We start from the raw sequence: 27,140 nt of genomic DNA, 5'->3' as shown, positions 1-27,140 counted from the left end.
AACATCATTATAGCTTTGCGTTCAAGATAGTGTTGAATTCATTTTGCAATGCAATCAGCGCTTTGATTTTATATTACGAAATGTACTACGCAGTACATTGTGTGACGTCATTTCGGTGACGAAACACAACAGTTTTATTTACACTCTCTGGAATTTAAGGACATGTCGCGGACGTTGTGTTTTTTATCTGTAAACTATTTGTTTAAAGCATCGAACGAATGCAAAACGTGTTTCGGATTGTGTGTTCATCATGCATAAATGTAAACATAGATAGAAATACAATACAATTGTGTGGTTTGAACTAAATTTCGACAAAGACATGGATTAATAAAGGTGGAAGTGCATATCGTTTCAAGGTGTTTGTTATAAACTTTGGATTAAAGTAGTCAACTTATTGTTACAAACATTGGATTAACGATGTCATTTAGATACGCGTGACGTTTATACTTAATTAAGTATTTTTATAACTCTTGTTAAAGCTGAAATTGAGTCATCAAATTTCGCTACAAAACGGTGTCAGTTGCAATAGATATTTAAATGTGCTACGTTAAATTATTATTATGTTTGATTATTTTGTTTATTTGTTACGCACTTTATGCTGCTAATGATGTGTTGCTCACGGCAAGCCTCGCCGTGTAAACCTTTCTTCAACTCGTCGGACAAATTCAAGTACACGTGATACTTGCATTGTATTTTATTTTTTCTGTGAATTTGATGATGGTCACCAAAGATATCGCAGGGATTTTAATATACATGAAACTATTTCAATTAGTGCTATTTTGAGAAGTCCGTCCCCGCTCTGCCGGTTGTTATTGTTTATATCATACTATTTTGCTTATCTATATAAACATTTCTCAAAACCGGCTTTCCGTACTTTTATTTTGCATGCAGCTGATTGCGCAATTATGACGTATGTTGTGTGACGTAATTTATTTGTCAAAACAAACAATTTTAAGTTAAATTCTCTGGATGTTTAAACAGTTATATATTTGTTTAAAGCATCGAACGAATGCAAAAACGTATTTCGGATTGTGTGTTTATCATACATAATTGTAATTGTTATAAATATTGGATTATCGTCGTCATTAAGGTAAGCGTGTTGTTTATACTAAATTGATTTGCTGCTCACGTTTATTTATTGATTCAATAATTAAATCCTAAATTAATATTGTATTTGTCTCATGATTATCATGTATATTAAAGATATTATCGGATAAATAGAATACCATGTTAATACCAGTGTGTACTTACATTTATCCGACACGTCTCGGAAAGCCTCGCCGTGTAAACCTTTCTTCAACTCGTCGCTCACAATAACACATAGATTTATGTCATTTATATATATATCTAAACAACCACACTCGATCTGCACAAAAGACATGCATGTGTACTTCGTATTGATATTCAAACACAATTATTACGTCGTTGTTTATCGATTTAACGCCTAAATGTATATTGCATTAATAACGCGTAACGTCAGTTACTTAATTTCTTAACAAGATGGAAGCTAGCCTAAGCGCTTTCATGACGTGACGTCACAGTGTTTATCTTTGCGCGTGTGGTTTCCCATACAAAATATTTAAACACAAAATACTCGAAAAGTTGTTTTTTCCCAGATATGACGACAACGCCAACAGGTAGATCGCATTCTGGTTCATATACATGTCCAATTTCAGCAAACGTGTTGGGCCAGTTTTCAATTGACTCAAATCGCGACTATATGCCTCAACTTAACGGAACTTAGCCCCCTTTATCATTCGTTCGATTGAACGTCATCAATGATGACGTCCAATACATCACTCATTCCATATTGATTCCGATATAGTGCTTAACTAACATATTTTCGCATTGTTGAAAAACATATAATTACATGTATTATCCAACGAAGCTATAATATTTGTAACAACAAAAAAAACATACAATAATTACAAGTGAAAAAGTAGATAGAGAATACTAGGTTAGCGTTTAATACAGAGAAGTTTATGTTGCGAGGCTTAGAACGCCGGGAGCGCGAGCCTTGGCGAGCGCTTTCGGTGTTCGAGCCGAGCAACATAAACTTCTCTGTAGACTATTCAACGCTAATCCTAGTATTCTATTTATCCCATTTGATTTTTATTCAACGTGACTTTTAACATAAATAGATCTAATAACCTTAACAATAATTTTAATTCATTCTTAAAAGCTCTTAAAATCTAACGAATGTAACCATGCGTTGTGATATAGGAATGTATGTGTTCTGGTACGCAAAATAGTCTTTAAAAAAATCACACATAAACTGTTAAACGAGAAAGAATATCACCATATGCCTCGATTCAATTTTACACAGCATGCGAATTGTAACACATTACGACCGCGAAAAGAAGTTTTTACTTTAAAATTATTTTTAAAAAATTCGAAAGAAAATGATCAAAATCCAATATGGCGGCAATTGCTCCTGACAAAAAGATGTCGATGTCAACATACATGTACATGAAGATTTACACACAGAGTCGTTTTAAACATAAATTATCAAAAGAACTATACTCGCCTTATTTTTTCTTGGAAGCTGTAGATTTTGATGGCGTCTAGCTAGATCTAGCCGTCACATCCTGTTGTTTGTTACCCAACACAAGACAATCCGTCATAATTCTATTAATTTTTGAAACACTTGTTGCAAACAGGTTATTCTTACTGAATAGATTTTCTTTGATAAAATCACAAAGACAAAATTTATCCATCAAAGAAAATACCCTTACGTTTACTTACTTTCAAAAGCAAAACATTTCGAATAGTCTACTGAACCAAAATACACACCCATCAGTATTCTCTACATACACAAATTCACATCCAAATTGCACGCTTATTCTGAAAATCAATAACACGAATAAGCTAGATCTACCTGTAGATCTAAATCCTTCTTCTCAACGGTTTTGTCCGAGGTAAGAAGTCCATAGAATATGCACTTTTCATAATTACATCCACGATACATAAACACGAAAAAATGCGTGTCTTCACTGTTTTATTCCCAGACATCGCATTCTTGTTTCGTGTACACCTAAAGATAACATCACACATTTTATGACGCAATCAATCAGCTGATTCATTTTACGGGTGGAGAAAAATTATGTCCCGCGACTAGATCTAAAAGTCATAGGTTGTATTTATAATTGTAAAGCTAAAGTTTTCGCGACTCTAGAGATTTCTTTTGAAAAATCATTCAGTGGTTGAATAAAAAGTAGTCCGTGCACGCGACAGGTATATCCCACAGTGTTGGATACAGGTTAGTATATTCCATAAGGTGTTATACCGTCAATGTCGCGGTGAAAATGGGATAAGATACAGTATTTGCTATCGCCGGGATTCGGGATAGCAAAATATAACGTACTGCCACTAGGCCATTAAGGCATGCGATTTTTAACGCGATCTTAAAAAACTTGAATACTTCCGAACTTTTCAGCAAAAAACCTTACACACGCTTTATAAAAAATCGATTTAGATTGACGGTTGCTAATAAACGAAACTATATTTTAAATAATTGTATTGGTCGTTATTAGCAGTAAACGTGTTGATTAGTATGCACACATACTCTTTTAAATATATGGCGATTATTTTGAAATGAGTAATTTGTTAATCTGTGAATACCGGAGCCCGACCAAGTAGAAGTCGACCTCGGGTGATGATGCTGATATGACCATCACATAAGTTTGTTTTACCTTCGTGACAGACCAGTAAAGCGATCGAGAAGGAACGCACCGTGAACACGTACAATAAAATGGTTGTTGATTAGGTTAGTTCGAGCGGAAAACCGCCCACATGTTCTTGCAAACGGAGCATATGCCATCTGTATCCAAAGAGGATGTTGCGATGGTAAATGAATGGCACAGTGGACAGTAAGTAGCATTGGGACACTATTTACAAAAAGCAAAACAATAAGTATAAACAGTACACCCCGCTAATATGAGCACGCAAGGGACTTCATAAAAGTGATCGTAATAACGGGCTGGTCTTTATACTGCCAGTACATGTTGGGTCTTTCCCCGTGATATTGTAAGCATAAGCCTTATCATATTGCTGAATTTCCTAATTGTATATATAATGCTTGCAACAGCTCTGAAGATATTGTGTTTGTTTTATGGCGTTCTTTGTCCCACCTGTAAATAAATTGTCAATTAGCTAGAAATTAGAGAAACCTATAACACATATATATTAAACAATCCTCCTGTATCAGCATCAAAGCGTTGAAGGCACTGCAAGTGTTTGCTATTGTGTAAACAGAGCGCACTGTAGTACTACACTTTGGTGTCCATCAAACTTCGGTATTGAAAACCCACTAGCGAAACAAGTGCCTTTAAGAGGTACATAATATTGTGAAACAAAACGCACTTTGTTGTGCTTAGTACATCGTTATTTCGTTAGTTTCATCATCATCATCATCATCATCATCATCATCATCATCATCATCATCATCATCATCATAATAATAATCATCATCATCATCATCATCATCATCATCATCATCATCATCATCATTATCATCATCATCATCATCATCATCATCATCATCATCATCATCATCATCATCATCATCATCATCATCATCATCATCATCATCGTCGCCGTCGTCGTCGTCATCATCATCCTCATCATCATCATCATCATTATCATATCATCATCTTCATCACCATCGTTAAATTCATAATTGAACATCATTATCTTGACACAAGCGGACAGTGGTTTCTACTTTTTTTGATAATCGCATAACGGTCCCAAATTAATATTGACATCTCAGACATTGCTACCTACGACCTCAAACTTGACTGTGAACTATAAATCGCATGCATAGAAAAACGTTCAAAATGTTTTTTGCGTTTTGAATAAAAAGAAAGTTTCGTTAGGGCCATTTACAGGTAAATCTTCGCAAAACATGTGTTCAAAATGTTAACACTTCATTTAAACACAAGCAATTTACCTAAAAGGAGCGAGGCTGTGTTCCAATACAACATGCGTTTAAATGTTGACACAAAGACCCATGGCTTTAAATGCGAGAAGAGATACTGCTGAAACATATGGACGTACCTGTTCCGGACCTAAACCCGCATTGTGTCTGCATGAAATGTGAAGGGCAACATTTTTAAGTTAAGTTTTATTAAGTTAAATGTGGATCAGAATATCAATGCACAGTTGTTTTACATAATTAACAATATTGGATATCAGGATCTTTCAATACTTGGTAAAGTAATTGAGAGTGCACAGTATGAACAAAGTTTTTTTTCAAATGCAATCAAGGACATGCAAATCGAGAAAAAATATTCGGGGTTGCGCACACAAATACATTACACCAAATAAACTTTATCATGAAGAAATTCAAAGTTAAAGAATAATATTACATTTACCTTCACTTGTTTTTTAATGGAAACAGGCGTTTGAAAGCAAAGTTGTTCTATGTCATTATATATTGTTTAGATAAGTCAACAGTAAAATAAACATTTTTTTATATATAAATAATATTTGTATATCTTTTGCAAGAACACTTAACAAGAAGAAAACCAAACTTACACTTGTTGAAGGAAATGACAAATAAATATGCAAACATGTTAAAAAACATAAACAAAACAAAACAAGTTGTAACAGTAATGTCGTATTACACTCATTGTAGAATTTATTAACCTAATTTCGAATTGCTTACATAAAAATCAGATTGTAAACATCTGTGAATATTGCAATTTCAGACAACAAACACAACAAGCTCATTTATGGCCATTTTTGACCTTTGAACTTTTAGTGTGACCTTGACCTTGGAGATATTGACGTTATTCTTTCGCGCAACACACCGTCCAATGATGGTGAACAAATGTGCCAAATGGTTTTAAAATCTTACAAAGAATGACATAGGTATGGCCCGGACAAGCTCATTTATGATCGTTGTAGAGTTTATTAACCTAATTTCGAATTGCTTACATAAAAATCTGATTGTAAACATCTGTGAATATTGCAATTTCAGACAACAAACACAACAAGCTCATTTATGGCCATTTTTGACCTTTGAACTCAAAGTGTGACCTTGACCTTGGAGATATCGACGTAATTCTTTCGCGCGACACACCTTCAAATGATGGTGAACAAATTTGCCAAATTATGTTAAAATATCTCAATAAATTACAAAGTTATGGCCCGGACAAGCATTTGACCTTCGAACTCAGAGTGTGAAATTGACCTTTGAGATATCGACATACTTTTTTCGCACCACACACCGTCCCATGATCGTGAACAAATGTACCAAGTCATTGTAAAATCTAACGAAAAATGACATAGTTATGGTCCGGACAAACTTTTAGTTTAAAACACACTAAGTGACCCCATGACCTAGTTTTTGACCGGGCATGACCCATATTCAAACTTGACCTAAACATCATCTACATACAACCTCTGACCAGGTTTGGTGAAGATCGGATGAAATTTCGGGACAGACCGACATACAGACCGACCGACCGACCGACGGACCGACCAACCGACAAAGTGACTCCAATATAGCCCCCATTACAAATGGTAATGGGGGTATAAAAACAAATGCGTACACATAAACATAATGGTTATAATATGGCACAATGAGATACTATGTATACAGGATAGTAAATTGTTTTCAAGAACACTAAGCATTTTATAAACAAGAGGATATTCATACAATCAGAAATATAATATTTACAGTATTAAAGTTATTCTTTTTTTCTAACAATATCTTTCAATATAATGGACTGGAATTATATTATGGATGTTATTTAAGCACTTTACATATTTAACACACTTAACTCATTGTTCTCATTATACACTTAAAGAAGCAAACGATACTTTGGTTTATCATATCATGCACACATTTGGTATGATGAATACTATCTTTACTAAAGAACAATTATTTGTGTTTGACGGCTTTCACATGATGAATTGAGGAAAGTAAATGATGAATTTGTTTTATTTCTATTGAGCCCATATAATTACCAGAGCGACCATTACGAAGGTGAAATATGACAAATAACATCGTATTTAATCGAACCTCTGCCCGGAAAAACTACTCCGCCAAAAAGAGGTGTTTAAATTTACATAACACATGAAGCCGTGTTTACATTATGAATCATGTTTGTTAACAAGAAACGTAACCATGTTAAAAGAACATATCCAATTCATGTGCGTAGCCTGATAATGTATAAGTCTTGACAAAAAGCGACAGTGTTTTATTTACCTATGACACATACTGTTTTTCTCTGTAGTTCTATTTATATTATTTGTGCGGAAATACATTTTATTTTAGACAACAATACATTAAGAAATAACTTCAAAGACAGAAAGACAGCATGGGACTAAAATCGTAACATGGACCTGCACACACATTGTTTTAATGGGTCACTGTTTAATACCATCACCATTTTGTTACATATCAAGGTTTCTCTTCACACTTTGTCCGCCACGGCTTTTTCTAACCAGTTTTTGAATGTGTTTTTTCGCAGCATGTCGGTCGCTATGTTTGTATGCTTCAAGCGCCCAAACGTCAGAACCAACTAATGCATAAAAAGTCAATCATAGTTTTGTCGTCTAACAAAATCCACTATTACCGACCGATTGTTTTTTAAATTTCCCTAGCTTGTGGGTTATTTCAACATTATTTGACTGAACTTCAAGATGCGCATTTACAAGTGTGACGATCTGTTTCTCACCGACATCGAGGAGTGACGGTCCTTGTCCTCTATACTTTTCGGTGTTGTTCGCATATTTTTATCAGTGTTTACTTTAATTGACTTCATCTTTATTCTAGTTAATTTTTATGAACATTTCTAAACATTTATTTGTATTTTGTATTTTTTTATAATACTGTACAAGTTGTTGAAAGCACCCATTAATTTCTCTTTGTGATCGTTACAGAAAAGAGTACACATATACAAAGTTTTTATTGCGACATCCGATAATTAAATTGGCTCGTTTGGTGTCCACACACACAGCCAAAGGCCTAGAGATATCGTTTATAATCACTCGGTTCATGCGATAGTTTTTGGAAGAAACCTGGTGGACATTATTGGACTCCTCTCCACAAACATACACGTTGTCTTCATCATCCACTGCCATTCCACTGACTTTTTTCAAAAAATTAGTTTTATAGCATTTATAAAACCATGCACGTTCCGCCAAGCATTCTTTAGTTTCGTCAATTTTATAACACGTGACACTATCGTCTCCTCCGAAAATTGCTTTTGAATCCGACGTTAATATGACATGTTTTGCGGTATCTAAAGTGCTTTGATTGTCTGAATTATAGGTAAGGGTTGCATCAATAGAACTTAAACGTCGAATTTCTAAGTGAACATCAGCCGACGTCGATTTGTATCCCTTGCTACTTTTTGTGAACAGAACAAAAAGGCGATTATCAATGGGCGATAAGCTTATGGGCCAATAAAATGTTGGGAACTCCCGATCCTTATAGATCGATCGAATTGATGAAAAACAAAATTGTGACACTCGTTTGATATCCGAAAAACAAACATAAATACTGCATTCAGAAATACACATGTCGATGGGGCTGCCAGGGAGACAATACTCGTGAACAACTTCATTGTTATATCCCCAGACTTTCAACTTATTATTGGATGCGTCTGCAAAAATAATGCATCCGTTCGGCATACACACAATAGCAGATATCGAACAGGAATTTAAATCGGTATCAGTTTTTATTTTGTACACACATTTCGATGAACCTGTTGTACGTTCAGTGTAAGGACGGTTGTTAAATAGCTGTGCTTCCATTCTCATGTCGACATATGTTTCCTTGTGGCAGTGGGACATACACTCTTTTGATATTACTTCGCGTATTTCATCGCTCGTTGAATTCACATTTTCGTTTGCGTTAGCAGCGAGTAGAACATCAGCTAGATGAATCAAAGAACTCGTGTCTACCTTCTTCAATAAACTCATATGTTTATCTACTTCAGTTTCAAACAATGTTAATTTCTTCTGAATCAATGAGAGAACATCTTTCAAATGACTAGAAACAACAACTGTTTCTGGTTTATTTCCATACTGACGAACCGTCTGCGCAAGCTCCTTTGTCGACTCTAACTCGGATGCTGTTGCTGTCGATTCAGCTATCAATTGCTCTATACGCGAACATTCGTCTGCAGTTAAATTTGATGCCTGCTGTTTCAGTTGTAGTTTTAATTTTTCAATATGCAGAAGCCAATTGTCGGCCAGTTTTTGCACTTCTTGCAAAACCTCGTTTTGTTCCTCTTTCAATAGTTTGATACGAGTCGCTTGTTTACATTTGAACATATCCAATCGTTTTGCCATGTTATCAAGACAAGCGAACATAGATTCAACTTCCGGGGATATATCATTACTCTCAAGTTCATTGATTCCATCACATTTCCGATGAAGCTGAGCAAGACATAAAATGCAAATGTACTTCGAATGCTCTGAACATCTGTATGCCACATCCTGCTCTGGGTGCAATTTGCATTGCATAAGTTCTCTCAAGGCAACGAACGCTTTTGTATCCACTGGCATTTGTTGGTCTTGCAACATCGTATGTCCCCTTGTAATTTTGTTTCTTTTATGATCCCTTATACAACCCCTACACAAATATTCAGCACAGACGACGCAAAATCCAACCGCTTCTTCATTAATTTCATCACAGCCACAAGGCTGACACATTTTCGGAGAAGTTTCAATGAAATCTGAGGATGGTCTTTCTGATGTTGGTTTCGGGCGGGATTTATTTTCTAACATACAGGTTGTATCTGTCTGAATTTGAGAATTTATGCTTCTGATAATACCACTGTGAATTTCAGTGTGACCTGTAGGGTGAATATCGTCGTCGAAATGGGTACTGGATTTCATTTTCACTGTCGCCTTTTCCGTTTCGTTGTTGACAAAGTCTGAATGTGTGTGTATCATCTTGTTTTCATTATCGCAGATTGTTGGTTGTGTGTTTATTACATTTTTCTCCATTTCGCCTATCACCACCCGTTTATGCTGGATAGTGTGTACGTTCGCATCAATGGCCGTCTGAGTTTCTATTGCATGCCTCGAATTACTGACAATCATCGTCTTATGACATGTCTCATCACCTTCACTCACCTGTACTACCTCTTGTATGTCTGTCGCATTTCCAACTTCCTTAGTTAAGCACGTGAGTGAGCATACGGCATTTTCGTCATTTTTACCAATGAGAACCTGCGTTTCTATGGCGTTTTCTTCTCTTATTCCATGGTCCATTAGTGGGTCTGTAGAAGTTCCTTCATTTTTACATACGAACTCCTGTCTATCTATGCTGTCTCCTCCGTTGTCACTGAAGAATGTCTGTGTAACGTTTTCTTTGCTAATGGCAACCTGTTTGTTGATGGTTATTTCTTCGCTCTTCACACAAACTGTCTGTGTGTCTGAAACACCTGGGTCGTTCTCATACGACATTCTTCAAACGGCTAGAGAAACTGTAATAAAATCATATATATGTTATTGTATTTTGGTGAAATATAAAATTATATTTGTAACAAAATGATAATATATTTTTCTCTATGGTCATGGCATAACACAATCTAAATGTTGCTCCATCGACAAAGTTGCTCAACGAGCGTCAGACACCTTTCTTAGCATACATACATGCTTATAGAAATGATCCATGATGAATTATAACTTAACTATAATTTAATTACAGCGACTCATAAATTAAGACTTATTTAATTTATTCCAACTTTCATATGAAAAGTTAAGTTTAAATAATAAAATAACGTCCTTTAGTGGGCTGATTATGGTAACTGATCGAAGTGTTAATTGGTAAAAAAATATATGTTCCGATAACCATTCTGAAAATACAAGTTTATTGATTAAAACCGACATTGTAAATATTTTCCTGAACTGATCTCGTCGTTCATTTAATTTGAATCGTATTAGAAGAGCAAAGGGGCAGTGATCAGCTTAAAAACACAACCGTCCCCATATAACTAAAAAATGACACATAGGATAATAACACGGTAACCTAAGAAACTGTTTCCCAGTGGTATAATACTCGAGATCCCTGGTTGCGAATTGCCTTTAATGACAGTTACATAATTTGAACATATCTAGCTATACAAGTCTAATAAAGTTTATATTAAAATTTAAACACTGTGGCGTTGCTAGTTTTGACCCAATGGACATATTTCAGACAAATATTTTGAACAGTACCACTATATTATATTAAAACACACATCAAAGCTCAGGGCCCGGGCCCTGCGATGACATGGAGGATTTAAAAAAATATTTTGCTATATTTCCAATATAAAAATTTAATTCCTGATGCGTGCTCTGTTTTTACCCAATGGGTATGATTTGACAAAAAATGAAGAGGACATCTTGATGTTCATATATACCTATTGCGAATGCGCTTAAAAGACTTTGCGGTTTCAAAGAAGCAGATTTGTGAAGGAATGCCTTATATAATTTTACGTAAAACTGGTTACGTCAAGGGCGAGGTAAGTTTTGACCATATGAGCATTATTTGAAATTCGTATAGACCTTCTTGATAACGTGCCAAAATATAAAGCAATTTACTTTTCGTTTTCAGACAATATTTTTCAAAATATCCATAGCCAATCTATTGGGAGATCAATTTTGACCCCAGGGGTATAATTTTATTAAACTTCGTAGACAACTTTTATGAAAGCCGTGGGGTTTGCGTTTTAAGAAATTACTGGTTTTCTGACCCTATATATAAGTCAATATAAAACTAGTGACCCTGGAGCAAAACTAGTTTTTATCCGCACATATAAAGAAAACTTACTTGACAACCACTAGATGATGCTATATGCCGATAATGAAAGCTTTGGGCTTTGTGGTTTCAGAAAATAAGCTATGTTAATTAATATCCTTTAGAAGTCTACGATAGACTGAATAGCCCCTTCAATAACATCACCATGTTGTTACATATCGGGGTTTCTCTACAAACTCGGAGGTAGATATGTGTGTGGGTGTGCGTGCGTGCGTGCGTGCGTGCGTGTGTGTGTGTGTGTGTGTGTGTGTGTGTGGCGGGGCGCTGGGCCAGTATTGTATCCATGGGGCATTATTGAAATTATTTGTAACTTAACACAATGCAATTATACAAACCAAAAACTAAACATTTGAGCCGTGCAATCAATTAACCGGAACTACTTGAACAAATTTCACGAAGGACCACAAAAGAAACATTATTGGGAAGTTTCCGAGGTTCTGAACATTATGTCGTTCGAAGAAAAAGTTCACGGTCACGCCACTTCAAAAGACGGTCGAATGCCGAATGATAATTTGTTACCCTTACGTCAGATGATGCATACGGTATTCATACGTTACTTGACAATCAACCGAATCTTAATGTGAACATGCTGCATTTAATATAACTGTGAATTTTGTGACAGAGGGGGTATTCACGTGATAGTCAGTATGGCGACGTCCGTGCCGAGACACTGATGTTTCTCCGTGTTATACCCTTTTATTACTTTTTTTTTTAAGTTTAAACGACGCCCACTGTCCAGCCATATCAGTAAAATTATGCTGAGCGTTTATGTCGTTTTAAAATTCGCTTTATATCTCGACTTTACTCCCCGCAAATTTACATAGTGCAGATGTCTTTCCGCAAAGCGAGTAAAATCCAGGTATACAACGAATATAAATACGATATACACGCCATTTATTTTCTTGCTGATATGGCTGGAGAGTGAGAGTCGTTTACCAAAAAATTATAAAAGTAATAAAGGTTTTAAAACGGCGAAAAATACATGCCTCGTCATGGACGTCGCCATCTTAACTACCACGTGATAACCCCCCCCCCCTCTGTCTTTATACGAAATGTTCCGTTTAATGTATAACAGCAACAATAAATAATTGCTCATAGAGTTAACCTTTATATGCGAGTTTATTCGTATCGAAGCATTATGGTCTGTACACTATTGTTAATGGACCAACGTAGTGAGATTTAATGATTATTCTGATTAAATCTAGATTTACTCTCAATTGGATACATCGCCGACTCAACTACAATACTACTAATAGCTTATCTATATAAACGTGTACGTGAAAGTCCTTACGAAAGAACGATACTCTCTGTGTTAATTTCCATCATAAACTCTTTGTCCTTAATTAATATTAAAAAATACATCAAATTTCATATTATCACCAAGTTATTAAGCAATATTAAAATCACACTACTTTCATTAAACTGCTAGACATCTTTAAAATGCAGTGACAGACGCATATATTAGTTAACAGAGACAATTCATATTGTCAAAAGGGCTTGCGCACCTGATAGGAAGTAAATTGTTTTATAAACCTGACATGCATGATGGCACTCGTTAATAAAACGAAACCATATTATATTAACACTTTTAAATATGCGAAACAACCTTTAATTGTTAATGCCCTACATGTACTGTCTATCCGCTGATAAGACGAAAAATATACATTTATTACCATGCTTATCAAAGATATAAAATTGCCTATGATAAAATTATAATAATATAAATTTGGCTAGATTTGGCATGGACTGACCCCGCCCATGTCTTAGGCCTTTGTGTTTGCGAATCCAATATGAGAATCGAATAATGCACTTTTATCAAGGTTAATTGTTTTGCGTAATCTGATACGTTCTGTTTGCAATAACACCGTTTTTAAATATTCTTAATGTGAATACGAGTGTAAGTGCATTCGTACCAAAGTTATGTATGACATATACATAAACAGAAACTGCCACGTTCATATTTATTTTTAACTATTTTTTCAGTAAAATTAACTATACAAAACCGGTCGTTCATATAATATGGACATACATGATAAAGCATACATGACTACTTCATTTGATTATGAATAAATTCAAAGTACATTCCATTCACAATGAAATCATAACCACTTGTTAAATGTTTAAATATCACTTACCTCAAGTCACAAATCGTTGTGAAATCGAGCAATGTATAATGTCCAACTGTCGACGTAACCAAGTGTAAATCTTCTAAGTAGGTCACATCCGCGTTGCAATGAAAATGGCGAGACGATATGATTGAAATACTTTATCTTCGTTATATGAAGCGCGTCAAACAAAAATCAAAGTACTGAGTGCAATAATACGATATAAGTGATTAAGACGCAGTTGCGTAATTGGATGGTTAGTAGTAACGATTGTATTTGGTAAGGATAAATCTGCGATATTCGAAAATTAAAATAACACACATGTATTGTACGATTCTCATATATCGAGCGTCTCGTGATATCGATCACTTTGTTTGCATAAATAACGCGGCTCTTGTGATGACGTCACACGCAAGCGCTTCGAGTATTTTGATTTACTTCGATTAAAAATTTTGACATAACTTCGCTTGTAAACAAAATGAAGAAAAAGCTAGTATAATTGCATTTCAAAATATAACTTCAGCTAAAATTTATCCATATTCCTTACATAGTATTTGTCCTTTTTGTTAACACTTCCACATACATTGCACGCCGATTGTCAATTAAAGGGACATTTTCTTTTTTTAACTGCCCCGTGCCTATATATTTTAATTGATACTAAATGTGCTAAGTCTTGAAGCTGTTTTGGACAGACAAATATCGCTGTTACCCGAACACAGCACTTTTTACCGAATTAAAAACTCATTTTAAGTTGATATTTGACGACATATACCTCTAAAATGTAATATTTCTAATGTCACAGGCATAGGTGATAAAGTGTAAGGGACACACAATATTAATTAAACTGAAGATTTAGAGATAGATAGACTTTTATTTTTCTCCATTGATGAAGAGCATAACATATAATACAAGCAAGGAAGTACAATCGAGTATATACACATACAAGAGATCAAAAGTGAAACAACTCAATACAGCTACTAGGTTATTTTCAAAGATAAGTATAACATAACTTGATTACATATAGATGATAAATAATTGTTAATTCCTAAGGAAAATAATCACATTGAAATAATATTAAAAATCACCTTTCTTCAGTGTAACTTATTCGCCAAGGATATGTCTTAAAGCGAAAACGAAAATAAAGACATAATAGACGAATATACTTAATATATGCAATAGATTTTGCCTTCTACGGAATTATGCGATATAGTGTTAAGATACACTAACATAGATTGGATCGACATGTCGACATATGTGTAACAAAACAAAAACACACAAAACCTGGCTCAGAGCGTCTAACACTAGTTCTGGATGCTAACAGCAGTTTTGCACAATTTAAAATGCACAAAATATGAGCCAACAGTTTCAGATATCATTTTCAGCAACGATGCACTTTGTTCTAAGCCATTTAAGTGAATGAAGCGCGAAAATTCCGTTATACCGATGCATTCAATTAGTGTTGTCCATAAATGTTTTCGCTTATCCTCTAGCAAATGACAATAACACAACTTATGCATTACGCGATTAACGTTTTTCAGGAAACAATGTCTGCATTCTCGTACATATTGTCTAGACACAAACATACCTATGCTATTCAATATTATTTTACACACGTTAATTATTTTTGGATTGTCTTTTGCTACTCTCCATAAAGGGGAGTAATTATTGGAGTCTATTACATGCACGGTTACTCCCAATTGATCGTTGCCTTTGATGCGACTCTGTTTTTCGTTCTTTATGTTCATTACGACTTTTTGCTCAACTATTTTTCTCCCATTGTCGCTTTTTTTGGGAAATTTCCATCCTGGACGTAAGAGCGTAAGACGTTCATTAAGGCGTACTTTTGTAGTATCCTTTATGCATCAGGGATATATCCGAGGCATTGGCCTTCTAGTTCAATGTGACGTATAAGTCTTTTGTTGAAGATATCTTTCGCTAGGTATTTAGGATTTAATCTGCATATTTGGCCGAAGAATATTTGTTTTCTAATTTTCAGTTCATTCACTATCGGAACGGTATTAACGGTTGACAGGCAATAATCTGTTGAGATGTTTCTGTCATACCCTTGCATGTGTTTCAGGCAAAAATTCTTTGCAATAGAAAGTTGAACAAGGTCACTTTGAGAGTCGTTGTTCCATAGCTCACAGCCATATATGGCCTTAGGGATAACAGATGAGTTAAATATCGTTAAGAGAGTTGGTGGACTCAGTCTTTCAGGCGCTACCCCTTTTGAGCACAAGCTCATGTATGTTCCTCGCAGTCGTACGCATGCATCATGAATCGCATTATAAGTGATCAGCTAGCGGGCAGACGTTCATGTCCTAGATAGAAGGTTGAAGTCTCTTCTGTCTTCTTATTATAGACTAGTACGGAGCACTTCGATGCAGTATAAAGAAACCTCCACCTGTCTGCATATTCATAGCAAATCTTAAGCATCCTCTCGAGTCCATTTTTAGAGTATGATACTAGAACCATGTAATCGGCCACGGTAGGCGGAGCCATATTTAGTTCATAAATACACAGGCCATTACCGCTCACTTCAAGTTTCTCTATCAGGCCATTTATGTACATAAGATTCAGCAGCGGCGAACTTTTGCCTCACTGACGGGTTCCTTTCCCGATCGGTAGTGGTTCCGAGATCAATCATCGATGGCGAACGCGGCTTGTTGAGTTGCGATACATTTCACGAAAGATCAAATTGTATGACGTGGTTATACGGCGCGTATTGAATCGCATTGACTCGATAATGCAAGTTACGTGATCTACTTCCGGACTTCAACAAGTTTATACGGTCACCGCTCAGGTCAGCGTTTTCGATATTAAAAGAATAAATATAAATTCGCATAAACGTTATTTCTAACAACATATATTTAGCGATTATGTCAAGTGTAATCTTCAGACAGAATGCAACAGCTATTGGTAGACGATAAGTAATTGTAAAATGTGTGTATTCCTTAAATTTATAAAATTGCTGATTTTGATTGGCGTTCAATGCTGTTTGATTAATTCACAATAAACAACATGCGCGTTCGGTTTTTTAAGCGTTAACATACACAGGAATGTTAAGACATAAGTATGAAGGAGAACTGTGGAACTCAGATTTTCACAAAAGAGAAGTGAATCCAAAGCAGGGCTTATTACATATTTTTATTGATGATATTGACATTGTACACTTTTCCAAATAATTAAATTTTAAAGTAAATGTACTAGTTTACTAATATGTTGCCCAAATCTTAAAATATGTGAACAAATAAAAATAAGTTGGTTCATTTTTACGTATATAAACATCACCAACCAATCAATGTTATTTTGTAATTAGTTAGTTGACTATTTAAGACGATAAATAAAGAATGTACGTGTGTTAAAATAGGGAATGCGCACAAAAGAATTTACATTGTAATTGTATCGATAACTATGTATTGCCATAACACCTGATACACATATATGCATTACTAAGTGAACTTATTTGATCAGGAGTTTATCTGGGTAATAACAATTGCTACTCTTTTTATGGTAGATCAAAATATCTTATCCAATTAAAACTTAAAACCATGATCAAAAACAAAGGTAATCTAATTCGAAAGCTGAATGGTTTTCTTAAACATATTCGTTGCTTGTAAGCCAAAAAATAAAAAAAACACTTAAACAATTTCAAGATGACCTCACTTCTGCTAAGAGAAGTCCTTCCATTTAAAAAAGTTCCTTCAATTTGCAGTTCAATGACTGTCAAAATAAATAATGTTTCTTTAGTACAGTGATCACTAATTTGAACTACTCAATAAAATAATATATATATATATTATATTATATATATATACAGAAAACTTCCGAAAGAAGAAAATCATTTATCCAAAATGCAATCGCAGGCGATTTTCTGTGTAAAACGTTATATAGAATCAATGCAAAAGTGATGCATTCATAATACAGAAGATTAAATTGTGCGTCAACATACAATCCGTTGTTTACAATCGCCGCTTAATTAATTAATATTTAACGCTTGTGTGTTTCCTTGTCATTTGTTTCATCTCTGTATTCGTCTCCGAACATTCCTTTTTATGAACTGTAAAATTGAGAGTCGTGTTTTGTTTTCGTCTTTTTAAGCTCTTTCAAACCTAGATGACTTATCTATGTTTAAATTAAAATATTATTCTATCAATAACAAACATTCAGAGAATAATTCGCGTTGCCGTCCTTTGGGTTTAATATGATGCAATATTTAAATATCTGGGCCGTCATATAGTAAACTGTTTCAAGAAGAAGCTGTAAATGGATGTTTACAATGCGCGATAACATTTTGTGGTTATACATGCATATTTCATCAGTAAAAATAATGGAAAGCAACGAAAACATCAAGTTTGTAAGTTTGGCTAAATATGTATGCTGTTCAGTATGTACGCACACATATTTTCTGAAAGAAACAGGATACACATTATCGGAATCCTCTCCGCTAAAACACACGTTTGTTTCGTCTTTCACTGCTTATAAACAAACTTTCTTTAAAATGTTAGTTTAAACAAAACTGGTTTCTGTATCGTGTATGGACAGGTTACACGCTATGTAATTATAATCTATTTGAAAGCATATATACATGAAGCTGATTGCTTTTCTCACACCCTACAATAATACGATTCGTCTCTTGATCAACCAAAACAGTCGTTGGCCGTTCTATATCATCGACGATGATTCGATTGATATAATACGTATCGGATGCTACCTGGTGTACATTATTTGAATTAGTTTCACATACATATACATTTCCTTCGTCTTCAAAGGCTACATCACTTGCACCTTTAATAGCGCGACTGTAATTGTATTTGTAGTACCAACGAACACCTGTGATACTCACGCACTTTGACATATCGTTCATATTTTCACATGACACTTTATTATCTCTTACAACAAAAAGGGTTTTCTTTGATCGAATTCGAATTCTTATTGCGCGGTTTAATGCCGTCGCTTTACAAATAGTGATTTTATCATCAAAGATATTAAAACTCTCAAAGAGTTTTTCGATTGTATCCATCGTTTCTTGGGTTAAAATAATAATGTTGCTCTTGAACGCAGTGAGACTCACTGGATGAAAACGGGTAGATACTGTTCTTGTTATATTGAGATTGTAATTGGTCGTAATATCAATTATTTTGACTACTTTCCGCTTGGGAACACAAACACACAGGAAAACTTTGTCTTTATCTTTTTGACATACACACATGTCGGCTGGTTGCTCGGAAATCTCCAACTCAGCGAGTACTTTTAAATCAATGGATAGTACTTTTACCTTCCTATTTCCAGCGTCCAATATTGCGAATCGATGTCCTGGTAATTTCATGGACGCAACGATCGAACAACACGTGTTATCAGTCGGAGTCCGAATAGGGGATTGCTGACATTTACGCAAGCATCGGTACATTAAATTTGTGCACTTCTTAGCCTTACCATTTTTAGAAAAACCAGGTTTTGGTACATCTGCTGGCGAATGCAAATTATTTGTTTGATTTACGTTGGTCATTTTACGAGCATGTGTAAATTCGTTTGTATCAGAATGTATTGACACGATATAACATGCAAAAGGCATTGATACGGTTTGCACACCACCAGTGAGATTATTATCAGATGTTGATCGATTATAACAATTATTGTCATTCTTTGATGTATCTTTTTTGGATTCGTTAAGTTGTGAAGTCGTAACGCTTTCTTCCAAAAACCTGTTCAATTCTTTGCTTCCATCCTTACAGGAAGCCATTACGCCATTAAAACACTCACTTAACCCATCCACATCATCCGAACAATGCGACGTGAATTGAACTTTGGATGCCAACAATTGAAGAGCTGTTTCGCATGTATTTATATTTGGTGTTTGTTTGGATATGTATTGGTTTTCTATTGTCTTTGTACATATGTTTAAGTCCTTACGCGAGCTCAGAACAACAACTGTTTGCTCGTTCGCATTCCCATGTATAGTAACAATTGATAACATATTTTGAATTTTCTGTAGGTCATTAAAAACAGTTTGATATTGATTTAGGTCCTCATATATCTCCAATGTTACCTGTGCATTGCATGATTTAACTCCGACGTTTATGCTTTCAATTTGTTTTCCCAGTGATGTGACATATTCTCCGCAACATGAACTAAGTTCATACAAATTCTTTGTGAGCTCAGAAAGAAGTCCTTCAAAATTATTGTGAAGTTGATTCACATTTGCTATAGGACTGTACATATCATTTGAAAAAGCTTCAAAATCACTGTTTGCAAGACCGACCGTATTATCATTGATCTGCTTACAGCTTTTATGATATCTAGCTAAACACGTTGAGCAGATCAATACGTCATGATCAGCTCATTGAAATTCAACGTCTTTTTCCGGATGCATTTCACACTTTAGCAGCGTCTTAATATGCCTGAACGGCCAAATATCATTTGGTATTTCCGGTCCCTTTAGCACAACATGTTGTCTCGTGATTTTATTCTTTAGATGATCTCGACAGCAGTGGGAACACAAATATTCCGTACACTCTATACAAAACCCATCAGCTGCTCTATATTGATTGTCACAAAAACATGGGTCACACGTTAAACCTATTTGTCCTTGCAATGTATTTTCCATTTTACTGTAAATTTCTGACTCCATGTTAAAGTTTTATCCGTTGTTAACCGTATCCGAGACTGTTTTGAATCAAGCATTCAACACGCATAGTTATACCTTTGAATACATTCAATGTTAACTTCTATGTCGATTAATATTTGTCGTCAGAAATTCTAAAGCGCTGCATGAGACCAAGACCGATAAGACCATGATTATCTACATTACGTGTTAACGTTGATATCCTACTACATAATTTCTGCAAACCTGACACGGTGCTGGCTTTTAAACAGAGCATTACAATCTTATCTCTTCGGTATTTAATAGTTGTGAATTCGCACACAAGGAACGAAACGAAATTGTTAAACTACGTCTACCTATATTGTTCTTTCAACGATGAGATTTGGATATTTTTTAATTTCAATCTCTGTTTAAAATAGAAAATGGAGTGTGTAAGGTGTTTTGTAAAACTACGTCCTTTTTTAAAATTTGCTCAAGCGATGGTGTTGTTATTTTATATGTTTTTCATGCCAACTTATGCCCTGGTTCATTAAATAGACTATTAAAGTTGTTATACGGTGTTGATACTCTTTCTTTAATAAAGAATGGAATTATCTCCTTTATTTATACTGAATTAGGTCAATTGTAAGGCGTATTTAAGCCGGTTCAACGGACACAATTTTGTCCATTTTTGTTCAGAGGCGGTTAACAGAGTTTTTCTCATGTGTGTTGCGACAGTCTTATATTAGTTGAGTTGCAATGTGGATATGATGGTCGATCTTAAGCGACTGTAGTCAAATAATTAATGACACTATTATAATACAACTTTCCAAAAAAGGCGATACTAGCGGCCACTTTGATAGTTTAATTCAATCGACAAATTTCATTGATTTAGTTTTAGATCTATATTGATGATGCTAGATTTTTTTCTGTAAGCATCCACAGATATTTCCTTCAATTGTTGATGGAAATATTGTTAACCCTTCCACTGGGTCTACATGTTGAACTCGTCAAATAATAGACATGCTTGGATTTAGATTGTATCATTGCAATTTGCCGACTCCATGGTTGTCATTCGACACAAGGGCATTTAAAAAGTTGAAATAGTGGAGATTTTTTTAAACTTTACTTTAGTTTACACTTTAAGTTGTGTATGCACTAATATAGCTCGACAGTAATGGAAGCTTGTGATTGCTTTCGAAAAGCATGTCCTGAGGTTCACAACTATTCAATCATGATTAAGGAGTGTCTTCATGTTGTCACACGCATGGGAAGTGATTGTTAGGTGTCTTATAGTTTATCAGTTTATGAAATAATAATATCGTGTTCTGCGTTTATATCTAGTTAAGTCACTCTTTTCCTTTTTGTCGGGGTATTTCTAGTGTGGCATCCTATCTCTGAAAACGCATGGCGATCGTATTCTGAGTGCAAAAGCTTCCGTGCAAATAAATTTTAACAAACCTTTTAACCAAAATAAACATAAGGAATATTGCTAACTGGGCTAGTTTCTTTTAAAAACTAGTGTTAATATATGATCTTATTATGTACGAAAGCTTCAACATGTTCAATAGGCTCCAGTTATTATTAATAACCACAGCACGGCTTGTAAACTGTTCGAACGTTGAATGGGATTAATCACTATTTCAATCGCACAATGATCGAAGGTATATAGTTTCCTTTTTATGAATGTCACTTAAATATAAGGTACTTGCAGATCGTTGAACAGGCTTTGAATCGAAAAAAATTATTTTGAATTATGTATATATATTATAGTAACTTTTGTTTGCATTGAACTGTACGATTACCTCGTAATCAATAAAGTAAATAGGAATATAATTCTTTTAATGATATTTTCAGGAACAACGAGTAAAGCAGCAACACAGAAAAATTGTTTTCATTCATGAAAGCATACGCCCAACACATTAATAATGTATTTCACTAGCACGATATTGTGAACATGAATATAATGTTTTAATTTGATAAGCATTACAGTCACGTGTTATTTAGGTTTTGTCATTTATGATATTTGTGAATCGAGGACGAAAGCATCTCAAAGTGACTTGTTCACAAAGTTTTGCATGTATAAACGTTTGTGATTAAATGCGTTAAGTTGATACATATTTATATTTGAAATAAAGGGCTCCAATAGAAAACAATTTATAGTATGTCTTATCTTTTCTAATTTTATAAGTATTCCACACATTGTCACAAAAATTAACGATAACAACATAACCCTCCGAATTATTAAATCGTTTTGCGTTTGTAACGTTTTTTGATTTTATGTATTGTTAATTGTATCAATGTTTCGCGGAGATTATTCGTAAACAAACTTTTTTTCAGTATGAGTCTCCGTCATTAGTATTATTTCGCTTACTGGTGTACATGTTTCATGTTTTTGTTTGTAAAAAGTTTGAAAATTCGCATTTGTACAATCTCTGAAATGTGTAACTGTGATGTCCTTTTATTATGTTTGTCATGTTATTTCATAATCGGACTTTTTTAACCTACGCTTACTACAAAATCTAAGATAAAAACAATGTGATACTAACATAATTAAAACACGGCGTCTATTTAATTACATTCATTAAGAAAATCACTCACGCTAGTTTAACAGAAAAAAACGTTTCGATATTCAATTTAGTTATCATGACCCATTTTTTTACTGAAAGACTGTTCATGATACAACAATAACGGATCGCATAATAATTCCAATTCCTAACTAATAGATTCCATATCACACAGGATTAAACCTGGTCTATCCGATGTACATAAGCTTTAAAGGCTCGTCGACTTTCATTTCAAATCACCAACCTTGTCATATTTTCAAATATCAGAGTCTCTCTGCGATAGCGTAACGTCAAATTGTTTTATTCGACAGTTCCCTGGCAGTCAAACCATTTTTGCACAAATTCGTGCGTTTGCTTGTATGTTGTTGTGTTGTGTAGTGCATTTGTTACGTATCTCACTCTTAAACAATCGGTGCCTTTAAATAAATAAAGAAATGCATTGTGTAATAAAATTGTTCTTTTGCTGGTGCACCTTAAGTGTCACTTTATTTGTATTTGTTTTTGGAAATGACACGCATTTCAAAACTATATCAACTTGCTTGAAAGAGTACACATTTCCATATGTCCGCATGTTAGTCGGAAAACGACAATGCGGTAATAATCCTAACATTTATCATTATTTTGTGTGTATGGTGACATGGTCAAATGTTATTCCGCTCTTTTAATTGACTAATAAATTTTAAAAAATGTATAAATATTCAATTGCAAACTCGAAATGCATTTTTCTTCGTTAAAATGATAATAAGGGTTAAATACATTTAAACATGCACATTGAAGTATATTTTAATGTTAACTTTCTTATCGATTCGGTGTACACATTATTCCACTTAATATTCCAGATATCTTATTAGAAAATTTAATAAATCGAAGTTCAATAGCAATCCGGATGTTAGTCTTTCAGATAATGTGTAATAGTATCTTTGATCTTCGCACATTTTCTATGACTTATTGGTAAAGAAGTTTAGCAGATCATTTTGATTAGATCTACACACTCAAATTTAACTATATTTTGCGGATGCATTCTAAACTAAAGTAGGGTCAGTTGGTATTTTCGGTCCTTGTAACACTACTTGTTTCGTGATTATGTTATTGATAAAATCGCGGAAATGATCTCAATATCAAATCTACGTACAATCAAAACATAATCATGCTGCATATTTATTTATTGTCACAATCATGAAACTATGAAATACAAGTATTAATAAACTTCTATTAACCCAATTTTATTATTTAAAGTAGTAAAATTGCGGAGTCGTTGGCAAAACTGATTGTATTGAGCTTTGCGTTTAAAACTGCGTCTAATGTTTGGTATAATAAATAAATGTTAACGAAGTAGGTTTTTGAACTTTTTCTTAATGATCACATAAGATTAAACGCTACATTCAATGACCATCTTTACACTGGAATCTTTTCTTGGATTAGCGAAAATGACACATTTCCAAGCGCATTATGTTGCTTTTGTTCACATAAACTAACATTAAGTACATTCATAGTAATACTACTGAACATTAAATGTGTTTAAATAAACATGCTTCATATTTAAAAGCCAATATTTCAACACATTGTCTTATCGTTTAAAGAATATTTTTTATACAATACAAATTATAACTTAATTAATTTAGCATAAAGACCATGTTAAAAAATGAAAGATTGATATTTGATGCAAGCAACCATTACAACGCATGACGAGGTGAGCCTTAATTAAAAGAGGCAGATGTACACACGTTTTAAACAAACGGATATTCATATAGATTATCGTCCTTTTCATAACCCAGAATAATTCTATCCCCGTTGCTGTCAACCACTATGCACGTAGGTGTATTGATGCTGTCTATTATAATTCGATTTTTAGAAAAACAGCTGTAAGAAACTTGATGAACGCTGTTTGAATCCTTTGCACATATATATTTGTTTCCCTCTTTATCTATTGTAACATCAGTTACATCTTTAAATACCCTATTCATATGACATTTATAATACCACTGTTCTATGCCTAGTTTAATATTTCCTTTGGCATTATGCATTTTAATACAAGACACGTGTCTGCCCCTTAACATTAAAAGCGAAAAATTTATGCCGGGCCTTATGCGACTTGCGTCGTTCATATCGTCGACATTGATCAAAACCGTGCTTGGTTTGCCCGGAGCACTGAATTGTTCCATCTGCATTATTGTAGATTTCTCATCAAGATTATTCCTCGACAGAACTATCACATCGTTCTTGAAACCTGCTAAACTTACAGGGTAAAACCTTGTCTGTACAGTGAATATATGATTAATATGCACATCGTCTTTAATTTTAAATATTCTAACTTCCTTTGCCTTTGGAAACGAAACACACATCCAAACTAAGTCAACTTGTTTGATAATAATACACATGTCCGAAGGGTAGTCAAACAACTTCATGTTAGAAATAACCTTCAGATCAAGGGATGCTATCTTTATTTTCTTGTTTGCAACATCAAGAAGAACAATTCCACGGCTTGGTAACAAGGCTAAAGCCTTGAGTGAGCACTGTGTTGTATCAGATGAGATTTTCATACAGAACCCTGTATGTGTCCCAACACTTCTCATCATGAAAGGTTTAAGGTCGCCCGTGTCAACATCAACTGAGCACGCTGTTTCTGTCTGTGAAGACCTTTCCTCGTAACTATCTTCACTGTCACTGATCTTCTCGATAAATGAACTGTCTGTTACCAGTTTTGGCATTACGCATGAGTGTTTTAAGTCCAAGGTCAAAACAGACTGACGGTTACATACAGTTGAAACGGCCTGACTGCTTAATTTATCAGTGCATTCCCTACCTGATAACGAACTAGTGTTTGTTGGTTGAATATGTCCATTATCAGTCCTATTTACATCCCTGATAAATATATTCAGATCGTCGGAACAATTCGATGTCATTTTCAAACGCGACTCCAAACTCAGCAATGCAGCGTCCACAGAAATACAATTTCCTTTCACAACATGAACACTCTCTGTCTTAATATGTTGTTGAACATTTTGAATTTCTTCTCTCGAATATTTTATTGTTGCTGCTTTTTCGTGTTGACGGCCATACGATTTAGCCACTTCAAGCAATTCTTCATTTTTCGTGACTATTATTTCTGAAATATCCTTAAGTCTGCGAAGATTAATGTATTCCTCCGTTGTTTCCTTCTCTATAATATCGGCAAAGTGTGCCTTAGTGTCTTCGTTAATTGTGTTAACTTCGTTTTTGATTGATTCCGCTAACTCATTACAAGCTTGTACTATTTCGTTGTTGTTTTTCACTAGTTCAGAACCTCGCTCTTCAAATGTAAGTATCAGTTCATGTGAAAAACATAAAAGGTTTTGCAATGTCTCTGTTTCACCCGACAACTTGTCCGTCACATTTGCACTTTCACAAAGATCCTCGATCCCTTGACATGTCCTATGATATCTTGAGAGACATCTACTGCAGATAAGCTGTTCATGGTCGGCGCACTTGAACTCATATAAGTTATCTGGATGCATTTCGCACTGTGCTAATTTCTTCATAACCGTATAAGGTTCAATATTAGTTGGCAGGTCCGGTTGTTTCACAATAACGTGTTGCCTCGTGATTTTGTTTTTCATATGGTCCCGACAGCAGTTTGAGCATAAATATTCTGTACATTCAATACAGAATCCCTCTGCTGAGTTTGACTCGTTATTACACATGCACGGAACGCAATGTATTGCATTGCTTTCTTCCATGATAGTGAGTCTGTAATAAACACGCACACATAAATATTTCCGTCTACCTAAATTCTTAAACCGACGGAGTGAATCAATATTATCATAAATAATGCACACAACACAATTCTACCTCAACATGTATTACGCTTAATACACTCGTCCGACGGTGTTGTGTTTCAATGTTTCAATGCCTCGCTTTAAACACGCTCGATAAACTGACCTACTCGCATTCATGAAACGTGATATCTAATCGATATGAATGCTAATTATAGATAGAAATGTACAGATCCATGCGAGGTTTTAAGTCAAAGAATAAATCCCCTTCTATTATATCAGTGAGTTTTTTTTAAATAAGAACCGTTATATAGCCACAATAACTCGTATAGTTTACTATTTTTAAATTGAAATACGCGGCGGGAGGAT

General features: G+C 34.6%; 2 protein-coding genes across 3 annotated transcripts; both read right to left on the bottom strand.

The window, feature by feature from the left end:
* Positions 1-5,613: 5,613 nt before the first annotated feature.
* Positions 5,614-14,180, bottom strand: LOC127835027 (uncharacterized). Of its 2 annotated transcripts, XR_008028312.1 has the most exons (3): positions 13,900-14,180; positions 5,919-10,448; positions 5,614-5,646 (listed from the first exon to the last, which is right to left on the bottom strand). XR_008028312.1 is itself a non-coding variant. In XM_052361214.1 (2 exons), exon 2 carries the CDS (start codon positions 10,426-10,428, stop codon positions 7,885-7,887), a length of 2,544 nt encoding a protein of 847 aa, XP_052217174.1. In that variant the 5' UTR covers positions 10,429-10,448; positions 13,900-14,180; the 3' UTR covers positions 5,614-7,884. The 2 variants fall into 2 exon arrangements, 1 of the variants encoding a protein (XP_052217174.1); XM_052361214.1 differs by having other exon boundaries at positions 5,614-10,448.
* A 9,984-nt stretch (positions 14,181-24,164) lies between these two features.
* On the bottom strand, positions 24,165-26,888 carry LOC127835030 (uncharacterized). Its single transcript, XM_052361218.1, has one exon. It carries the CDS (start codon positions 26,733-26,735, stop codon positions 24,747-24,749), a length of 1,989 nt encoding a protein of 662 aa, XP_052217178.1. The 5' UTR covers positions 26,736-26,888; the 3' UTR covers positions 24,165-24,746.
* Positions 26,889-27,140: the final 252 nt, after the last annotated feature.

This window comes from Dreissena polymorpha, chromosome 6, assembly GCF_020536995.1.
Source record: "Dreissena polymorpha isolate Duluth1 chromosome 6, UMN_Dpol_1.0, whole genome shotgun sequence".
NCBI lineage: Eukaryota > Metazoa > Mollusca > Bivalvia > Myida > Dreissenidae > Dreissena > Dreissena polymorpha.
This window is presented reverse-complemented; position numbering and strand designations above follow the sequence as displayed.